The sequence below is a fragment of the Rhipicephalus sanguineus genome, chromosome 4, assembly GCF_013339695.2.
Source record: "Rhipicephalus sanguineus isolate Rsan-2018 chromosome 4, BIME_Rsan_1.4, whole genome shotgun sequence".
NCBI classification, from domain to species: Eukaryota; Metazoa; Arthropoda; class Arachnida; order Ixodida; family Ixodidae; genus Rhipicephalus; species Rhipicephalus sanguineus.
The window spans coordinates 190,975,330-190,996,338 of record NC_051179.1 but is presented as its reverse complement, the minus strand read 5'-3'; the positions used below and the strand labels follow the sequence as shown (position 1 = coordinate 190,996,338).

The window sequence follows — 21,009 nt, the reverse complement described above, 5'->3', positions numbered from 1 at the left end:
GGAAGGCGAAGTGAAAACGACCAGTCTAGAGTAGGAGAGAAAATCCCAATTCCACATTTTTCTTCATTTTGGGAAGCATCCGTCGCTATCACTGTCTTAATTGGCATATGCTCCAGGTAATCACTTAATATATCGTTTAATAATCGGTATGACATTAGTTTTGCATTTTTTGGAAAAATGTCATCAAACTGTATTTTAATAGAGTTGTTACTATTACTGATTATACACAGATCATTAATTTGAACGTTTATTTTGTCAAGAAGGCTTTCTATAACTAAAATTTGGGGCTTATGAAATCGCGGCCAATATAATCCAAACTACAAGTCAGGACGTGCAATAAAAACTGTTTCGGAACGTCTAACGGGGGATTCATACAGCCTTAGAAATGCCTGTACTGCTAACAATTTAAACCGGGTAGCAAGTGAGGGGAGTCTAGCTTCCATATACAGGACCTTTATTGCAACAAATTTAGGAAGACCTAGGCATAATCTCAAAGCTTGTCTCTCGAGAACTACACGAGGATGAAGCTTGTAAGCAGCAGCCCCAGCGTATAATATGCACCCGAATTCAAGCACTGGACGAACATACATGCAGTATATTGATGTAAGTGTATGTCTCCTCATACCTAATCGGCAATGACTGATCTTCCTTAATAGTCCGACTGCTCGAACACCCTTTGTTACGATGTTTTCAATATGAGCCTTCCAAGTCATAGATCGGTCATATATTACACCGAGATATTTTACTTTCTCTACTTGTGCAATAGGCTCGAGATGATAGGAAAGTGACATATGGATAGGGTCTTTTAATGGAAATGTTAGCACGGCGCATTTACTGACATTCAAATGTAGATGTATACTATCAAGCCAGCTTTCTAGTGCTGACAAGTATGACTCTAATATTTGGAACAGTTCGTGAATATCACCTGCTGATGAAAAAAATGCGATGTCATCAGCATATACATAAGTGTGGACATCGTCATGTAGAGGGATAGAACTCATTAGGATATTAAATAATACAGGGGAAAGAACTGCGCCTTGCGGGATGCCGTTTTGGAAGCAATAGAATGCTCTATTTCTTAAGAATTCCGCAATCCACGCCTGAATATATTCTGGAAAGTTAAGGTTGTGAAGCCGATTGATTAAAACGATGTGTTCAACGCTGTCGTATGCATTTTCGATGTCAAGAGTGACTAACGCTGCATATTTTCTTTCACGCCTAGCTAATAGTATACGACTTTCGAGATCTATATGGGCCTGCCATATAGAGCATCCTGATCTGAACCCAATTTGTGCTGCATTTAATATTTGTCTCTCATTAATGAAATTTATTATGCGGGTGTTTAACAGTCTCTCGATTAATTTTACAAAATTTGAAGTAAGCGCAATGGGCCGAATGTTGTCCAATACATACCCCTTACCCGGAATCTTAAGTAATGGTATTACCTTAGCTAATTTCCAATCTGATGGTAGCCATGCCATTCTTAGTGAGTGATTGATTACATCCAATAAAAACACTTGGGATTCCTTATTTAGCATTTTCAGCATTGAAGACGTGACTCCATCCGGGCCAGGAGCAGCTGATGGTAAGTTACCTAACATCTCTGATAATTCCGAACCGGAAATTTCTGAGAAATCTTCATCAAATAATGCTTGCAAAGGAGGTAGTGATAGTTGAGAGGAAAAACGATGTTCTAGCCCTCTAGCAATTGTTTCCAACGATTCTTTTATTTCTTGCGGAGCCAAACTGATAGAATCTGCATTGATAGGCCGTGGAATCATTTTCTTTTTACGCAGGAATCTATATAATGCGCCTTTATTGTTAGATTTAGAAAGGTACTCGAAAGTCCGAATATCGTGATTTTCTTTTGCGTTCAAAACAGTTCTTTTAAAAACACCAGCGTAGAACTGGTAGTCCTTCCAATTTTGAGGACATTGATTGCACAGCAACTTTTTCCAGGATGCTTTTCTACGTCTGTAGTCCCTAGAACAATCGTCAGTCCACCAAGGAGAGTTAGGATTGTGTGCAACTGACGAGACCACGAATTCAGCTTTCTCGCGAGAATTCTGTAAAACCGAGCAGATGCTCAACGCTTTCGACTTCGTGCTCATATGGGATATTGAAGCGAGTGAAGAAAGCAGTGATTGTTTAAATTTTTTGTAATTAATGAACTTATGCGCGTTCGAAACTGATGGGACAACCGGACTTAATATTTCAAATGTTATCGGCAGGTGGTCGCTATTTGTAGCACAGTCAACCACTGACCAAGCCGAAATATTCAGGCTGGAGCTAGCGAAAGTCAAATCCAAGGATGACGCGATGCGACCTTTCACGTACGTAGGGCTTCCTGAATTTAAGCATGTTAAGTGATTATCCTGTGACCAATCCCACAAGCGGCTGCCGCACGCATCAGTTTTAACCCCAAGTAACATGATGGGAGTTGAAGTCTCCTGCTAATAAAAAATTTCTTCCACACATGCCAATTATCGTGTCCAATGGCCGGGTGTCGTGCACGCCTGAAGGGAAGTAAGCATTGGCTATTGAAAAATTCTGACCAGACGGAAATTTTATGCTTATAACTAATATTTCATATTCTGGATCGAGCAGTTTTAATGTCAACTTTGCTTTGTGACAAATCCTGTTTGATACCAGTGTAATTATGCCACCACCTCGAGAAGGGCGGTCTAATCTAAACGAACGATAATTCTTAAAATAAAAATTGTTCTCTGGAGAAAGCCAAGATTCTTGTATTAGAATTAAGTGAGGATTTAACTGAGAACTAAGACAATGCAAATCAGTAATAGCAGCAAATATCGAGCGACAATTCCACTGTAAAACTTTCAGGGATCCTATTTTGGCTGAAGAATTGTTGTGGAGATAACTTTCTCCAAAATACTCTCCTTCAGAACTTTACTGGGCGGAAGCTTTTTTGATTTAGTCTGAGGAGAAGGGGGAGCAGCACTGTTCAACGGGGACCGGCTGCGTTTTTGAGCCCGGGCCTCAAGAGCGACATCTGTGACCACATGCAGGTCAAGCAAATGTTCCTGACTAACATCCGAATGACACGCTGGGGAGCCACAGATGGTATCGGCAGCATTCTCCTTATCTTTACACAGTGTATTATCTTCACTTGCATTTAGCAATTGAGGGGACTCCGGAGTGCCTGTTGGTGCTGGCGTTAGAAGCTTAGCAATTTGATTACTGACAGCTTGAGCAATGCACTCGGTAATACTAATTGCTATTTGATCCATTACCTTAGCCATAGCTTTTTCTACAGCTATCTCAACCGCCTGTGCAATAGTCGTCTCAGTGTACATTTGGCGGGCTGTAACGCCAGCATAACCATGCAACCTCTCCTTTACAGTAGCAATGGCTTCTCTCCTAGAGCACCGTCGTTTGTCTACAATTTCTAGGACCTGCATTTCTTGCTGTCTAATTGGGCAATCTGCATTGTCAGCAGCGTGTTGTCCACCACACAAGCAGCACATGTCTTCTAGGGCCGTACATTCTCGATTTGAGTGGGCGTCGCCACATCTGCAACATCGACCGTCTGATTTACATCCGCCGGCGCTATGCCCAAATCTCCAACAGTTCCTACACTGTAATGGACGAGACGCAAGCTGATCCACTCTGAAGATTAAGGGCCATGCTTTAATTTCAGAAGGACATGAAGTACCAGCAAAAGTCGCAATCACTGACTCCGTGGGGACTCGCTTGTTGTCTACAGCTCGATTGCATCGATAGACAGCCACTACTCCTGCCACAGAAAGCTTTTCAAGTGTCTCAGCAGGGCTCAGTTGTGCGTCTACACCTCTTACGATGCCTTTAGTACAGGCCAGATGTGGTGGTATATACGCACTCACCGGGATCGATGCAAAGGAGGAACATTTTAGAAGGTCTTTTACACATTCCTGGTCTGGCGATCGGCACACAATTCCACCACGACCAAACTGCCGCACGTCGGTGATACTCTGGTAGCCTGGAGTCACTGCATGGAGCTGTTCCTGAATCGCCTTGGGGTTATTCAACTTAATGAAGTGCCCACCCAAGGGTACCAGAGCGACGGGAATGCTGCTTACACCACTGCGGAGAAATAGGTCCAGAGGTAAGTCATCGTTATGCAAAGAGGCCGTCCACGGGGAACGATCCTGACCAGAAGAATTCCTGGCCATCAGTGCGATTTCAAGCAGAGAGAACCAAGCAAATAAATCGAACCTGCATGAGATGAAAAAAAAAACCTAACGATATTAGTCAATTAATACAAACTGCCCACTCCTTCGTCTTTGCAAACATCCCACTACGACCCATCACCGATCCTTTGCAAACTGCCCACTACATCGTCTTTGCAAACGTCCCACTACGATCCATCACCGATCCATTACTTGACCGACCATGAAGCCGTTATAATGAAGGGGGAAAGGAAGCCACCTTTGCGAACTGCCCACTGCTTCGTCTTTGAAAATATCCCACTACGGTCTATCACCGACCCATCACTTCACCGACAATAAAGCCGTTATAATGAAGGGGGAACAGAAGCTACCACTTACGATTAATAAAATTTCTTGTATAAATATATACAGTGTTTGTCACATCTTTGATGATGTACTGGGCTATCGCTTTGATTACTGCTGGGCGAAACTACTGACGATTTCATGGTGCAACCATGATTGCTTCAGGAGCTTCGCCCAAGCTCTTCATCATTCACCCGTGGATATGCTGTGAATTATTTTCGATTCTTGCTTTGTATCGTCGGAAAGCTTCAGAACAGTGCGACGGGCTCGACACCTGTTCGAACTGTGCGCCTAGGAAGCTCGCCTGGTCTTCCAAGCTGTCACCTTGTGTGTTTACTAGAGGAAGTGAATGTGCTTGTCGGCCTGCTACCCTGCTAACCATGTTCCACACTTTGGCCTCCTGTGTATATGAATCAATGCCCGATAAAAACTTCTGCCAACTGTCCCTTCTCGCCTGTCGGCGTGTTCTCCTGCCTTGGGACTTTATGTTCTTAAACGTGTCCAGATTCTCGGCTGTCGGAGAGTCCCGAAGCAGCCTCCATGCTTTATTTTGTTTTTTGCGCTCATTTCTGCACTCAGTGTTCCAACACGGCACACGCTTCTTTCTGGGCAGTCCAGCTGTTTGTGGAATACACTTCATTGCAGCATCAATCAAAAAAGCTGTAAAGTAGTCTACAGCTTCATCTATGCTTAAAGCACGCATATTGGTCCAACTTAAGAGAGACACTTTACGAAACTGTTTCCTGTCGGCTTTGTCAATTTGCCATTTGGGAACCTGTGCAGGACATTCAATAGCTATTGGGGTGCTCAGAGCTATAGGAAAGTGGTCACCTCCATAGGGATTATTAATGACTGTCCACGTGAGTAGGGGAAGAAGTGAGGGAGATGTGATGCTGGGTCTATGGACGAGTAGGTATTGTTCGCGAGGCTATAGTATGTGGGATCTTTTTTATTCAAGAGACATGCGCCGGAAGAGAAAAGGAACAACTGTTCAATGAGACGACCTCGCGCGTCGCAGCGAGAGTCACCCCAAAGACCACTATGTGCGTTAAAGTCCCCAAGTACCAGATAGGGATCAGGAAGTTGATCTATTAAGGACTGGAATTCATGTTACTCGAGGTGGTAGTGTGGAGGTATGTAGTGAGAGGAAATGGTGACGAGTTTGTTCGAAAGAACCGCTCGAACAGCCACTGCCTCAAGGGACGTTCGACGTGGTATATGTGTGCATGCTACTCCTTGATTAACTACAACAGCTACAACACCGGATGACGCCACGGCGTCATCTCGGTCCTTCCGGAAAATAATGTAATTGCGTAGAAAGTTGGTGTGTTTGGATTTTAAGTGTGTTTCTTGTACACACAGCACCTTTGGTGTATGTTTGTCAGGGTCGTAGCCAGAAATTTTTTTCGGGGGGGGGGGTTCAACCATACTTTATGTATGTTCGTGCGTGCGTTTGTATGTGTGCGTGTATATGTACACAAGCAAAACTGAAAAATTTCGGGGGGGGGGGTGGAACCCCCCAACCCCCCCTGCCTTGGCTACGCCCCTGATGTTTGTGTAAAAGTTCTTGGACATCGTCGAGATTTCTAAGGAGTCCTCTGACGTTCCGCTTGTTTCTTCCTTCTTTCCTCTGACGTTCCATTGTATAATTTGTGCTTCAATGTTGGAAGTTAGGTAGTGCTGTGTGTACGAAAAGGAAGTGAATGTTGTTTAGGTCGAAAGTTAGAGCTCAAGTAGCAGGGCCGTCGTCGGGCCCCATTATCGGCTTTTTGGTTTTCTTAGCGCGCTCCAGAGAGCTACGCCGCTCTTTCGGTGCCAAGGGCACCGGAGTTGTGTCCATTGCCTCGAGTGAGGCACTGGACGCCCGCGTACGCGAGCTGTTGGCTTGTTTTTCCGACCTCGCCTGGCGAGGCGTGATCGTGAGACCCTACGTCTCTGAAGTCGCCGGGATCTCTGGCTTGGCAGGTGGATACTTCGTCTCGTGTGACGAAGTCTTGGACGCCACCGCACCGGAGGGCGAAGTGCTGTCCTTGGCCTCTATGGTGCCGGAGCTTGTAGTGGCCACCGGTGTGGTCAGATTCAAAGTAGGCGGGGCAGCCTTCGCTGCTCCTACCATTGGGGCGGGGGGCGCTTGCCTCGGCACGCTGCGCGTGGTCCGGGCAACCGCGATAGGCCGTTGTGGTGCTGCCCTCCGTCGCACCACTTCGGCGAAAGATGTTCTTGGTGGAAATGACGATGAAACTCGCTGTCGTCCTTAGCGGAACGTTATGTTTTCTTTCACTTTTATCGTGAGTACTTCTTTCTCATTCTTCCAGGCCGGGCAGGCCCTGGAGCACGCAGGGTAATCACCTTCACAGTTCGCGCAGCGAGTCTCATCGCTAGCGCAGTCATCAACAGAAGGACCCGTCGTTCAGCATTTTCCACAGGTAAGCTCTCCTCTGCAGCTCTGAGACGCGTGACCAGACCTTTGGCATTTAAAGCATCGCCGCCGGTTTGGAATGAAAGGCCTTACAGGAAGTTTGACGTAGCCGGTTTCTATGTTCTCGGGTAGTGTGTTGCAGGCAAAAGTAAGGATCAAATGCTTGGTCAGTATTTAAGCGTTGTCGCGCCTTACCTTGATTCGTTGCACATGAGTGACAGTTGAGTCTTTCCATCCATCTAGTAGTTCTTCCTCATCGTACACTATACCTTTGACACTGTTCATGCTCCGGTGTGCGCTCACAGATATCCGGAAATTTCCGAAAGCAACAAGGTGTGCCAGTTTCTCGTACTGCTGCTTATCTCGTACTTCTAGGAGTAAATCGCCAGCTGCCATTCTTGTGATCTTGTAACCAGTTCCAATTGTTTCTCTGAGACACTTCGCAACGTGGAATGGAGACTTAGTTTCATGTTGACTGCGTATGACATGGTATTTGGGAAATGATTGTTTCTGTTGCTGAGATAACGTTAACGTTTCATCGGTGCGCCACCGTTTGAGGGAGCGATCAGTTGGTGAAGGGACAATATGTGCCATATAAAACGTGAAAATTTCGGCAGCGATGGTGGCCACCCGCCACCGAGCCCAACAAGTGGAGACGCCAGCCACGCATCGCTGCTATAACCTAATATATCTAGCCAAGGTTGGTTATTTACTCCAGGTTAACCTTTGCTGCCCAGAACAATGGAAGTCAAAAGAAGTGAGGAGAAGACAGGACAGATCAAAAGTGACAGAGAAAGACGAAGATGTGAGGAGGGAGAGAGACAGGAAAAGGCGACTGCCGTTTTCCCCTGGGTGGGTCAGCCCAGGGGTGCCGTCTATGTGAAGCCGGGGCCAAAGAGGTGTGCTGCCTCTGCAGGGGGCCTTAACGGTCCAATCACCCGGCGTCGGCTCAACCCCCAGGATCCCCTTTCCCCGGACACGGCAAAGCCACGCACGGCTAGGCGTGGGAGGGGGTCGAAACCCCCCCGTTAGCTCGGGTCCGTGGTGTCGCTACACACCAAACGCCTGCTTCCGCAGACGCCCACGGGGGAGCCATTTTGACCGAAGGAAACTGCAGTCCTCGTCAATGTTTGACGTTCGGCTAGTTCGAAAATGCCAGTGACATTTTCGGTCGGCGTCCATGATGTTGAATCCTCTCAAACCCATCTGCTGGCAGCTATCACAGAAGCTGTGGTCACGAGTAATTTGGCTGTCATCCGATAGGATCCCTTCCATCGTGCGGATGGGCCTACAGGCGGATTATCCGCAGAATAGCCATCCGCGTCCACGACCAATCCGGATACGGACCGCAGTCTGAATGCACCATTCAGAGGCACTTTGTAATTGCACTGGCGCAGCGTACGCTGTACAGCCCCAGTTGCGTGTACCTGCTGCTTGACAGCAACATGCAGCCCCTCCTTTTTTTGTTAAATATACATAAAGTGAGGTTGGTGCGAATGCGTGGCGTCGACTAGTTCTCTTTTCTTGCACAAGAGTCGTCGTCGCAAAGTAGAGAACAAACACAAAACTATGCAAGGTACTGTGGCCCGTCTTCGTTGTAGAACACTCGAACAAGAACACTAAGCCTTGTTATAGAAATTTGTTCTTCCTTGGTACTTACGTGATAGAGGAGTATGACGGAGAGGAATTGAATGATGCTGTACAGAGAAATGAACTGGAACATGGAGAACGATGTGGCAAGGGCACACCTGCCTTCCCTAAAATGAAAAGAACAGAGATGTCGCTGAACTCAATTTAATAAGAAAATTGAATGGGTGCGTGTAACCGCGCAATGCAAAGAGGAATGCAAAATTTTACTACTTCTCCGTTTCTGCGATCACACCTTGACGGCAGCTACATGGGTTGGTATTTTTGTGAGGACACACTTCTCCCTCCCGCAGGAAAAGAATCAAATTAAGGCCCGTAAATTACTGGCTTTATCTGATATGCACTTGCACGTTACGCACTGTTCATACACAAGTGCTCTTCGTATTGCACCTCAGGAAGCAGAAAAAGAGATCATTGGCGTTTTTCAACCGTTTATCCGAGATAACAAGCTGAGACTGTAGAAAATGTCGTATATCTTGTTTAATATCCAGCTTGCATCCCTTCTTAAGACCATCTACAAAATGTTTTAAAGACGTCGCGAAAAATCCCATTCTAGAAAAGGGATTGTTGGATACCCGCAATGTCTCACTGCATTGTCTTTCAAAAGCAGTTGTCTAGATGTTTTTAAGATGTCATGCAGGATATATTTCTTTTCGCTTTTCGCATGAAATTAGTGCACTTTTATTGGAAGCCCTTTCTGCAATAGTAATTACAGGTAATTTAACCAGTAATTGTTTTCAAAGAGTGAGAATTCGCAGTTTCACAGAAGAAAGTGGTCATGTCGTAATTTATTATGTAAAACAGTAACGATTCCTCTACAGCATAAAGCGTACAAACTGCAAAATGTGTTAAGCCATGCGACTACATTACATTATACAGAAGCAGGCAGAATGATGCAAAATATTCCGGTAGCTCAAATGCATCTATTCAGTATCCAACCTTCGGGAACAAAACTTTTTGTTCACGATTCATCATTAGCGAAATTGTTCTTAAACAACTAACAATGCAATAGAACACATTTAATATCTACCACAGCCAGTCTGCAATATGTAAGCATCCTCTCAAGCAGCTCTACTGAATGAAACACAAGGATCAAGTAAAGAGACATTGTCGACGAGGGAATGTCGCTAAAGCCAACAATTCGACAAGGGGACGTCTTCGTCAGGGCCCTGACGAAGACAAGCTTCCACGCTGAAACATTTCCTGAATGCTTCATCTTGCGCTGAACTTTTTTCTTGTAAGAAGGAGAGAGAGAGAGAGAAGGAATAGAGAATTGGCAGGGAGGTGAACTAGACTACCTCCAGTTTGCTACCCTACTCATGGGGAGGGGAAGAGGAGCGTAAAAATTCAGTAGATGCCACGCCATGTGGGAATCGGTTTCATGCGAAGTAGTCCTTGCTGCATTTTTTGCACTGTAAGTGTCGTAGTTGCGAAGTTGTCCGTGCTGCATTGTTTTGCACTGCACTCAAGTGTCGTAGTTGCGTGCACATCGTGGTTTTACCAGGAACGTCGACTGCACCACGGTAAAAGGGTAACGTGTCATCTGACGTAACGTGAACACTCAAGTTAGGACACAGACATCAGTATTACCGAAACGAAATGCTCTTTACGGTGCGATGATGTGAATATTGCTTCCTTCGTCCGCTGCTTTCGTCAACGCCACGACCACGTCACAATATTATATGTACCTTTCTTTGCGTTGTCCTCCGGGGTCCAGCAACGCTTGAATATAGCTTCTCCAGCATAGGGATACAAGCGTAATGTCTATTAGACTGCTATAAAAGCGGAGCCAACACTGGAACCACGGCTGACGTTAACCCGACATGACGCCTGTATTACAGGAGTCCATATTTAATGCTTACTGCTTTGTTGTAAAGATAGATAGCCAGTACTGCAGGTAAAATTGACGTTGCACCGCCATTACACCTGCATAGGGTCTTTTTTCAAAGCAGCTCCAAGGCCTGACGCGGCTATGTGGTAGAATACCTGAGTGCCGCAGAACGCTTGGGTTAGATTCCTGCTGGGATCCTGATTTTTATTCTTTGCATTCGTTTGGTCAACGCTGCCGATGTCGGTTTCTCTTAACGCTCTCGCATTCAAATTACCGATGTCTGTTCTTGATATTTCTGGGTAGACAGAATCGTCAATCCCCTTTGGCGCATACCCACATGCCGCGGGCCGTGGTATACGGGTATGCACCACACGTGCCTAGACGAAAGTGTTTGCCGACATACGCGACAGGATTTTCATGTTGTTCATGTCATGACCAGACAGTCATATTCGTGAAACCGCCTTACCCTCCCATGACGATATTTGTGTAAACGAAGTTAGGCAGGCGATCACGAGAGCACCCAGACGTAGGTGGCTAGATAGATAGATAGATAGATAGATAGATAGATAGATAGATAGATAGATAGATAGATAGATAGATAGATAGATAGATAGATAGATAGATAGATAGATAGATAGATAGATAGATAGAAACGGTCAAAGTGCCTCAGGTTATCTAAGAAATGCTTCGCATTTCAAAGAGACAGAGACATTTCACAACATTTCACAACAGAGACATTTCACAGGAGCGTATCACAGGCGGTCTTTAATTCTGTCGCCTTGAAGTACTGAGGAGCACTGGTGTGGTTTTCTAGGGTGTTGTGATGTGAAGCCAGAGTGCCAAGTTTTTTAAATGCGAAGCATTTCTTAGCGAACTTCTGCGACTTTGAGCAGATCTATCTATCTATCTATCTATCTATCTATCTATCTATCTATCTATCTATCTATCTATCTATCTATCTATCTATCTATCTATCTATCTATCTACCTAGCTGCCTACGACTTTGTGCTCTCCTGGCCGTTTCGTTAATCGGATGTATACCAAAATTGTTGTATCATAACATGGCCTTATCACGAACATATATGACAGGTCATATCTTGAAAATCATGACAAGCATGTCATGAACAGCATGATTTACATTACACGGTCCTTTGGGTTGTTGCGGCCGTTCCCTTATTTCATATATACCAAAATTGGTACGGCGTGACAAGAGTTCATGACGAACATAATGACAGGTTCTAACATGCAAATCATGACGCTTATGTCATGTGCAGCATGATTTACATAACATGGTCTCGGGGCGCTCGTGGCCGTTTAAATGGAGGGATATATACGTAAACTGGTATGACCAGACATTTCTGTATGACGAACATAACTGACACGTGGTAACATGAAAATCATGATATGCATGTCATGTACGACATGATTTACATGCCACGCTAATGGTGCACTCGCGGCCATTTCGCTAGATTGATATACACCATATACACCAAAATTGGTATTGTGCGATGTGACTGTATGAAGAACATGAATAACAGGTGGTAGCATGAAAACCATGACATACTTGACATGTATGTCATGATTTACATGCCATGCTCATGGTGCATTCGCGGCCGGTTCGCTATCTTGATGTACACCAAAATTGGTATTGCGCGAAGCGACTGTATGACTTGACGTAAATGAGATGTGATGACATGAAAATCATTGACATGCATGGCATGCATGACACAATTTACATGCCATGCTCAAGACGCACTCGTGGCCGTTTCGCTTGCTTGATATACACCAAAACTGGTATTGCGTGACGCGACTGCATATTGAAGGTAAATGAGAGGTGGTAACATGGAAATCATGTCATGCAGGTCATGTACGACATGATTTAGAAGCAACACAGGATACATTCGCGACCGTTTTCCTAGCTTGATATATAATAAAATTGGTATTTCGCGATGCGACGGTATGACGAACATGAATACCAAGTGGTAACATGAAAACCATGATATTCATGTCATGTATATTATGATTTACATGCCACGCTCATGGTGCATTCGCGGCCGTTTCACTAGCTTGGCATACACCAAAATTGGTATTGCGCGACGCGACTGTATGACGAACGCAAATGAAAGGTGGTAACATGAAAATCATGATATGTACGACGTGATGTACATGCCATGCTCATGGTGCACTCGTGGCCGTTTCGCTAGATTGATATGCACCAAAATTGGTATTGCGCGATGTGACTGCATGAAGAACATGAATAACAGGTGGTGACATGAAAACCATGACATGCATGTCATGTATGTCATGATTTACATCCGACGCTCATGGCGCGCATTCGCGGCCGTTTCGCTAGCTTGATATACACCAAAACTGATATTGCGCGATGTGACTGTATGATGAACATTAGTGACAGGTGGTATCATGAAAAACTATGATATGCATGTCATGTATGGCTTGATTTGCATGCTCTACTCATGGTGCACTCGCGGCCATTTCGCTCGTATGATATACACCAAAATTGGTATTGCGCGATGTGACTGTATGACGAACATAAACGAGAGGTCTTAGCATGCGAATCATGTTATGCATGTCATGTACAGTATGATTTACATGCCACTGTCATGATGCGCTTCTGGCCGTTTTGGTAACTGGATATATAACAAATTGGTGTGGCATGACATGAGTGCGTGATGAACATTAAGGACAGGTCATGCATTGTATATACCAGAATATGCGTTTCATCATCATGGTGTAAACTAGATTGTGCATGCATGCGTGCATGTCAAACATGCGATATATGGTGGATTAGACGCAATGGCATGAATGATTTCATTTGGCTCAAGGAGAAACAAGGCGACGTATGCAGCTCTTTGCTGGCTGCTTCGCATTACATCGATTCCTACAGTGCGTGGGATCTGCCGGATTTTACTTCAGTAAAATATCGATCATCAAGTCTCCTCAAGACACATTGGAGATTACGGCGATGTTGAAATTGGGGACAGCAGCACGAGAGATCATCGATAGTCTCTAGACAGTTTCAGTTATTGAAATTTGCTGAATCTTGACAGAACTGCAAGTTGGGCTAGATGGTGAGCATCTGCCATACTAATCCGATAGCTGAACGACTGAGAAGACGCTACACCGAGCCACAGCCGATACAGCATTGTAAGAAGCAAATGAGGCATGGGTCCGCACCTGGTGTGTCTTCCTTCGTTCCAAACACTCGTTCGGTAGTGCCATACTTAAGACCGCGGTTTGTGGAAATTGGCTGTAAAGCTCTGAAAACACTAATAAGAAAGCAAAACTACAAAATATTATTTGGCCCATGCAGCGAAGACTATGTAATAAAAAAGAACGTAGATATATGTTTGTCCTGATTAATATTGCCACGTGCGTTTTTTATTATCTCTTTTTGCTGTATTCGGTCTTCGCCCACAAAGACTGTCAGCAACGCTCAGCGCGAACCGCGCCTCATTGTTCGAGAAGCTTCGCGGTCATTGTAGATCGTTTTGTTAAGATTGCGCGCAAGACGCGCACACTCGAGCTTATTCTAGAATTTGCGCGACAGCCAGCGATAACGCTGGAATATTCGACGGCACATGTTTAAATGCCGACGCGCTTCACCGCTTGTCAGTTGATCGACGGTCGACGCTCTGTTCGCCGCTATCCCTGCATTGCTTTCAGTTTCCCGGCCACAAGTTCGGCCAAACAAACAGTTTCATCTCTGACGTGTGACTGCTACTGCCTTCGTCGACGTAACGACCACGTGACATGTGGTGGAGGTTATGTTCGTCCACGTTCCGGACGCCCCCGTCAGGACGTGAACCTAGCCCACGTCGCGGAGAAGATATCGAAGCCAGCTACGACCAGCGAGCTAGCCATAGGCAAGAAGGTCTACCACCAGAGCACAGGCCACTATCCGACAAGAGCAGGAACACCCCGACCATGCCCACCACATCAACGACGGCGACAGCACCCATGGCGCCTGCACCTGTGCTGCTACATCAACCGAGGGAGCCACCTACCTTCCGCGGGTCACCGCTCGAAGACCAGGAAAGTTGGCTTGAAAGGTACGACCGCGTCGCTCTTTTCAACAACTGGACTGATCCCGAGAAGCTACGGCACGCGTACTTCGCTTTCGCAGACGTCGCTCGAACATGGTTCGAGAACCGAGAGGCCACGCTCACAACCTGGGACCTTTTTCGCGCCGCTATCCTTTCTTGTGTCCGTGTTTGCACGCCCTGTCTTTTTAGAATGAATTTCCTGGACACCTTGACGACCGTCGTCCGGAAGGAAAGAGCCCACACTCTGCTAGAGACTCGTGTACAGCTGCCGAACGAGAACATCGGCATGTACACTGAAGAAATGGTCCGCCTTTTTCGCCATGCTGACCCCACTATGTCTGAAGAGAAGAAAATCCGCTTCCTAATGCGAGGAGTCAAGCAGGAACTCTTTGCGGGCCTTGTTCGTAACCCACCTAAGACGGTCGCGGAATTCGTCTCGGAAGACACAACGATCGAAAAGGCGCTTGAAATGCGTACGAGGCAGTACAACCGCCGGATTGCCACGACGACCTACGGTAAGGTTCAAGCGCTGCAATCCGACGACCTGCAAGACACGATCAGAGCGATCGTGCGGGAGGAGTCCTCGCAGCCTCAAGTAAATTTGATTACTGACGTCGTACGCCAGGAAATACAGCAATCCCTGGGAGCACCTCAACTAGTGCAGCCTGAGCCACAAGGGATCAGCTACGCCGCTGCAGTCCGCCGCCACACTCCTCGCCTGCGTCAAGACGCCGCGCCACCGCAGCAGTTCCGCCGCCAGGCACCACCACCACCACCACAGACGCCATACCGCCCGCCGACAGGACAACGCTGCGCCCCCTCGAAAGACCGACTTTTGGCGTGCCCCTGACAACCGACCGCTCTGCTATCACTGCGGGAAAGCTGGCCACAGATACCGCCGCTGCCAGTACCGTCAGATGGGCCTACGTGGCCTCGCCGTCAACGCACCGCCTCCACAGCGTGGTGAGCTGCCACGTGACATCGCCGACTACTTGGCCACCACTGAATGGGCACCTCGACGTACCTCGCGTTCGCCATCGCCAGGGCGCTACCGGTCCCCTCAGCGACGACAGATGTACAGCGGCCCTAACCGGGGCCGTTCCGCGAGCCCATCTCCGGAAAACTATGGGCAGCTACCGATGGAGGTGCGGTTGCTGTACGACGAACTACCGAAGATCCTCCGCCGCCGACGACGACGACACCGCGGCGAAACATTCAGAACCCGACGCGAACCAGACACACTCCTGACGACGAAACCTCGCGCACCGAAGATCTGACGACGCGACATAGAAGCAGCGAAACAAACCGACGCAGCCGAGATCCGACGCCACGACCTAACCGCGACGCAAGGCGACAAACTAGTGACCTCGGCGTTCTGATCGACGGCCACAACGTCACCGCTCTCGTCGATACTGGAGCCGACTACTCCGTCATCAGTGGGCCGTTCGCCGCAATGTTGAAGAAAGTTAGGACTGCTTGGGAAGGCCCCGAGATCCGGACCGCTGGAGGCCATCTAATAACGCCGTCTGGAGTCTGAACAGCGAGAGTCACCATTAATATTCGCACTAATGCTGCGAGCTTCGTAATCTTGCAACATTGCTCGAGGGATGTCATACTTGGCATGGACTTCTTAAACCATCACGGCGCCGTCATCGACCTAAGAACCAAGTCCATAACCCTATCGTCGGAGAAAGTGACACCGCCGTATACGAACTCACGTCACCATGCCCTGAACGTGCTTGAGGATCAAGTCACCATTCCCCCTAAATCCAGCATCATAATTCCCGTCGGCACCGAAACGGCTGAATGCATCGAGGGTGTCATCGAGAGTGATCAGCGTTTGCTGCTAGATCGTGACATTTGCGTCGCAAGAGCCATTGCTCGGTTGCGCGATGGAAAAGGAGGCGTGACGCTAACGAATTTCAGCCAAGAATACAGACACCTGAGCAGGGGCACGGCGATTGCATACATCGAAGAAATCTTGGCCGTCAGCGATGCGTTTGCCTTTTCAGATTCTGGCGAATCTACGACGACAACCGCAATGCCTGAGTCATCCTTCGACATAAACCCAAGCATTCCCGCACGCCAACAGCAACAGCTCCGATGTCTTCTGGAGAAATACAAGGACTGTTTCTCGTCGTTATCACGGGTCCCACAAACGCCCCTTGCTAAACACCGTATCATAACGGAAGAAAATGCTCGACCACTCCGCCGAGTCCTTACCGGGTTTCGACGCGAGAAAGGGACGCCGTTAAGAATCAAGTGGACGAGATGCTACGCGACGACATCATCCAGCCGTCCAAGAATCTGTGGGCGTCTCCCGTAGTGTTAGTGAGGTAAAATGATGGAACCCTACGTTTCTGCGTCGATTATCGTCGCCTGAACAAAATCACGAAGAAGGACGTGCACCCTCTTCCACGGATAGAGGACGCCCTGGTTCGACTCCACAACGCAAAGTACTTTTCGTTGATAGACCTCAAGACCGGCTACTGACAAATTGAAGTCTACGAGAGAGACCGTGAAAAGACGGCCTTTATAACGCCAGACGGCCTGTTCGATTTCAAGGTCATGTTTTTCGGTCTTTGTTCGGCACCTGCGACATTCCAACGTGTTATGAACACAGTGCTGGCTGGCTTGAAGTGGCAGACGTGCCTCGTGTACTTGGACGACGCCGTTGTGTTTGCGTCAAGCTTCGACGAACACCTCCGGCGCCTTGAAGCTGTACTAGAAGCAATCAAGACCTCCGGCCTCACCTTGAAGCCTGAAAAGTGCTGCTTCGCGTACGAGGAGCCCTTGTTCTTGGGTCACGTTAGCAGCAGGGATGGTGTTCGCCCAGACCCGCGGAAAACAGCTGCCATCGCTGCCTTCCCGGCACCCACCGACACGAAAGCCGTGCGCCGTTTTCTCGGCTTGTGCGCCTACTACGTGCGCTTCGTCAAGGAATTTTCACGAATCGCCGAGCCGCTAACTCACCGCACGAAGCCCGACGTGCCATTCAAGTGGGAAACGGCGCAAATCGAAGCATTTGAGGAACTGAAACGACGCCTTCAGATGCCTCCTATACTAGCGCATTTCGATTAATACGCCGATACGGAAATCCACACCGACGCAAGCAGCGTAGGACTCGGCGCCGTCCTTGTGCAGAAGACTGACGGGCAAGAAAGGGTCATCAGTTATGCTAGCTGGTCGCTATCGAAGACAGAAACGAACTATTCCACAACAGAAAAGGAGTGCCTAGCGATCATCTGGGATACATCCAAGTTTCGCCCCTACCTCTACAGCAGGCCCTTCAAAGTTGTGAGCGACCACCACGCATTGTGTTGGCTAGCTAACTTGAAGGACCCTTCAGGTCGCCTGGCACGGTGGAGCCTCCGACTTCAAGAATTCGACATTACCGTCGTTTACAAGTCCGGAAGAAAACACTCCGACGCTGACTGCCTGTCTCGCGCCCCCGTCGACCCACCGCCGCAGGACGACAAGGAGGATGACTGTTTCTTGAGATCCATAAGTGCCGACGACTTCGCCGAATGACAGCGAGCGGACCCAGAACTCAGGGGCCTTGTGGAATACCTCGAGGGCAGGACCACCGTTGTTCCGAAGGTATTGACGCGGGGACTGACGTCGTTTTACAGCGAAAGCTTTTATGAGATCATTTCACCCGCCGTTGTTGGCGCCGTATTGTCCGCCGCCCCGCCGCCGGTGTCCGTAACCAGTATCGCTCGAAATAAGAAAAAAAAACGAAATAAGAAAAAATTCCAGGATGGAACGAGGTTCGAACCTGGGCCCTCTGCGTGGGAGCCCAGTATTGAACCTCTCAGCCATGCCGGTGCTTGGAAGCTGCTTTGCAAAAAGGTCCTATGCAGGCTACAAGTCGGGAAGGAACCGCATTAGCATATGCAATATAACGTGATAGAAGAGTAAAATAAGCACCAAGCGTCGCACAACGCGAATGCTGTAACCAGGCGTCACACAATACGAACTGCGCAACGAGTAGGTTGTTGAATGCTTCCAACCCATTACAAAGGGATCTGCCATAATTCTTCGTCGTCATCAGGCACAGGATCAACGAAGTGCGCATAATGCCTTACATGCGTTAAGCAGCTACCACGGCTCTCCGTAGAATGACAAAAAATGGCACAGTGCCTGCTGCCCTACTTCTCAAAAATTACAATGATTTATAGCGTAGTGGGTTCCTCGCAAGTGCACTTGTATTGGTTGCCAAGAAAGCCCATAAGCGCATGATCCATTTACTCGGGGCCTCAGTAAAATTACAATGATTTCGAGCGTAGTGGGTTCCTCGCAAGCGCACTTGTATTGGTTGCCAAGGAAGCCCATAAGCGCATGATCCATTTCCTCGGGGTCTCAGTAAAGTTCTTCGCCCCCCCCCGCCGTCTCTCTCCCACGTCAACGTATGTTATACAGCATGACGGGAGAGGGAAATAGCGACCGGGCGTCACCCAATGCAAATTACATAACTGGTGGGCCGTTTAAAACTTCCAACCCATTACAAAGCGCTGAGCTATAATTCTTCACCGTCATCAGTTATCGCGTCAACAAAGTGCACATAATGCCTTACAGAAGTGTAGCTGGTGCCTCGCTTCTCCGCAGAATGAAGAATAATGGCTTAGTAGGTGCTTCCCAACTTCACAAAAATTGTGATTTATGGCATAGTGGGTACCTTTCTAGTGACTTGTATTGCAGCCCCAAGAGAGCTTACAAGGCGCTCTAGAAACGGCGCTCTTCCAGCTTTCGCTGTGACTATGCTGCGCTTTCAGCGCAGGCCTGGCGTTTTTTTCTTGCGCGATGGTGTTCTCCTAAAGAAGAACTTCTCACCGCTTCGAGCCGATTGCCTTCTCGTGGTGCCCTCGACATTGCGGCCAGAGGTCCTGCAGGCTCTGCACGACGACCCGACGTCTGCACGCCTGGGTGTTTCTCGCACGCTAGCACGAATACAGAGAAGTACTACTGGCCGCGCCTTTCCGCCGACGTCACCCGTTACCTGAAGACCTGCCGGGACTGTCAGCGGCGCTAGACGCCGCCCATTCGGCCAGCCGGACTTCTGCAGCCTATCGAGCCACCTCGACGGCCGTTCCAGCAAATTGGGATGGACTTACTGGGGCCTTTCCCGACGTCCAATACCGGAAACAAGTGGATCGTCGTGGCAACTGACTACCTCACCCGCTACGCCGACACAAAGGCTTTGCGCAAAGGCAGTGCCGCCGAAGTAGCCAAGTTTTTCGTGGAGCACATCGTCTTGCGTCATGGCGTCCCAGAGGTCCTCATCACAGACAGAGGTACCGCCTTTCCTGCGGACCTAGCTCAGGCGATCTTCAAATTCAGCGAGACGAGCAACCGCCGCACCACCGCCTACCACCCGCAGACCAATGGCCTCACCGAGCGTCCAAATAAGACCAACGCCGACATGCTGGCCATGTACGTGGACGTCGAACACAAGGCATGGGACGCCATCCTTCCGTACGTGACCTTCGCGTACAACACGGCCGTACAAGAAACGACACAGATGACGCCATACAAGTTCGTCTACGGACGGAGCCCGGCAACGACGCTCCACGCCATGTTACCAAACATGACCGACGAGGAAAACATCGACGTGACCACCTACCTACAGCGCGCCAAAGAAGCACGACAGCTCGCCCGCCTACGGATCAAGAACCAGCAGACGACTGAGAGCCGCCGCTACAACCCTCGACGACGCCACATGGAATACCAACCCGGTGACCGTGTATGGGTATGGACGCCAATACGCCGACGGGGTCTTAGTGAGAAGGTTCTTCGACGATACCTCGGACCGTAAAGGGTACTTCGACGCTTCGGCGCACTGGACTACGAGGTTGTCCCTGACGGCATTACGAACTCTCAGCGTCGCCCTGCGCGACCTGAAGTCGTCCATGTCGTGCGCCTCAAGCCATATTACGCGCGTTAGTGAATGTGAGGACTGTACTTTTGCTTATTGTACTTTCTTGCTTTATTCTTATTTATTGTTGGATATACTGCCCCCGCCCCGTGTTCTGTTCTAAGCATCGGGACGATGCTTTTTTTCAGACGGGGGCATTGCCACGTGCGTTTCTTATTATCACTTTTTGCTGTATTCGGTTTTCGCCCACAAAGACTGCAAGCAACGCTCAGCGCGAACCGCGCCTCATCGTTCGAGAAGGTTCGTGATCATTGTACATCGTTTGTTAAGATTGCGCGCAAGGTGCGCACACTCGAGCTTATTCTAGAATTTCCGCAACAGCCAGCGATAACGCTGGAATATTCTACGGCACATGTTTAAATGCCGACGCGCTTCACCGCTTGTCATTTGATCGACGGTCGACGCTCTGTTCGCCGCTATCAGTGTATTGCTTTCAGTTTCCCGGCCACAAGTTCGGCCAAATAAACAGTTTCATCTCTGACGTGCTGACTGCTGCCTTCGTCGACGTTACGACCACGTGAGAATATTTTGTCTAACAAAGAAAAACGAGCCCTGCAAAGTCTTCTTTCTTGCGAAATCACTGTAGATGAAGTAGAGATGTG

General features: G+C 48.2%; 1 protein-coding gene across 1 annotated transcript in view; it reads right to left on the bottom strand.

Annotated features, from left to right (window-relative positions):
• Positions 1-21,009, bottom strand: part of LOC119390976 (polyamine-transporting ATPase 13A3-like) — a 585,099-nt gene that overhangs the window by 288,857 nt on the left and 275,233 nt on the right. The window contains exon 16 of the mRNA XM_037658686.2: positions 8,591-8,687. Coding sequence (XP_037514614.2) covers positions 8,591-8,687 — 97 coding nt within the window. The remainder of the gene's footprint in view (positions 1-8,590; positions 8,688-21,009) is intronic.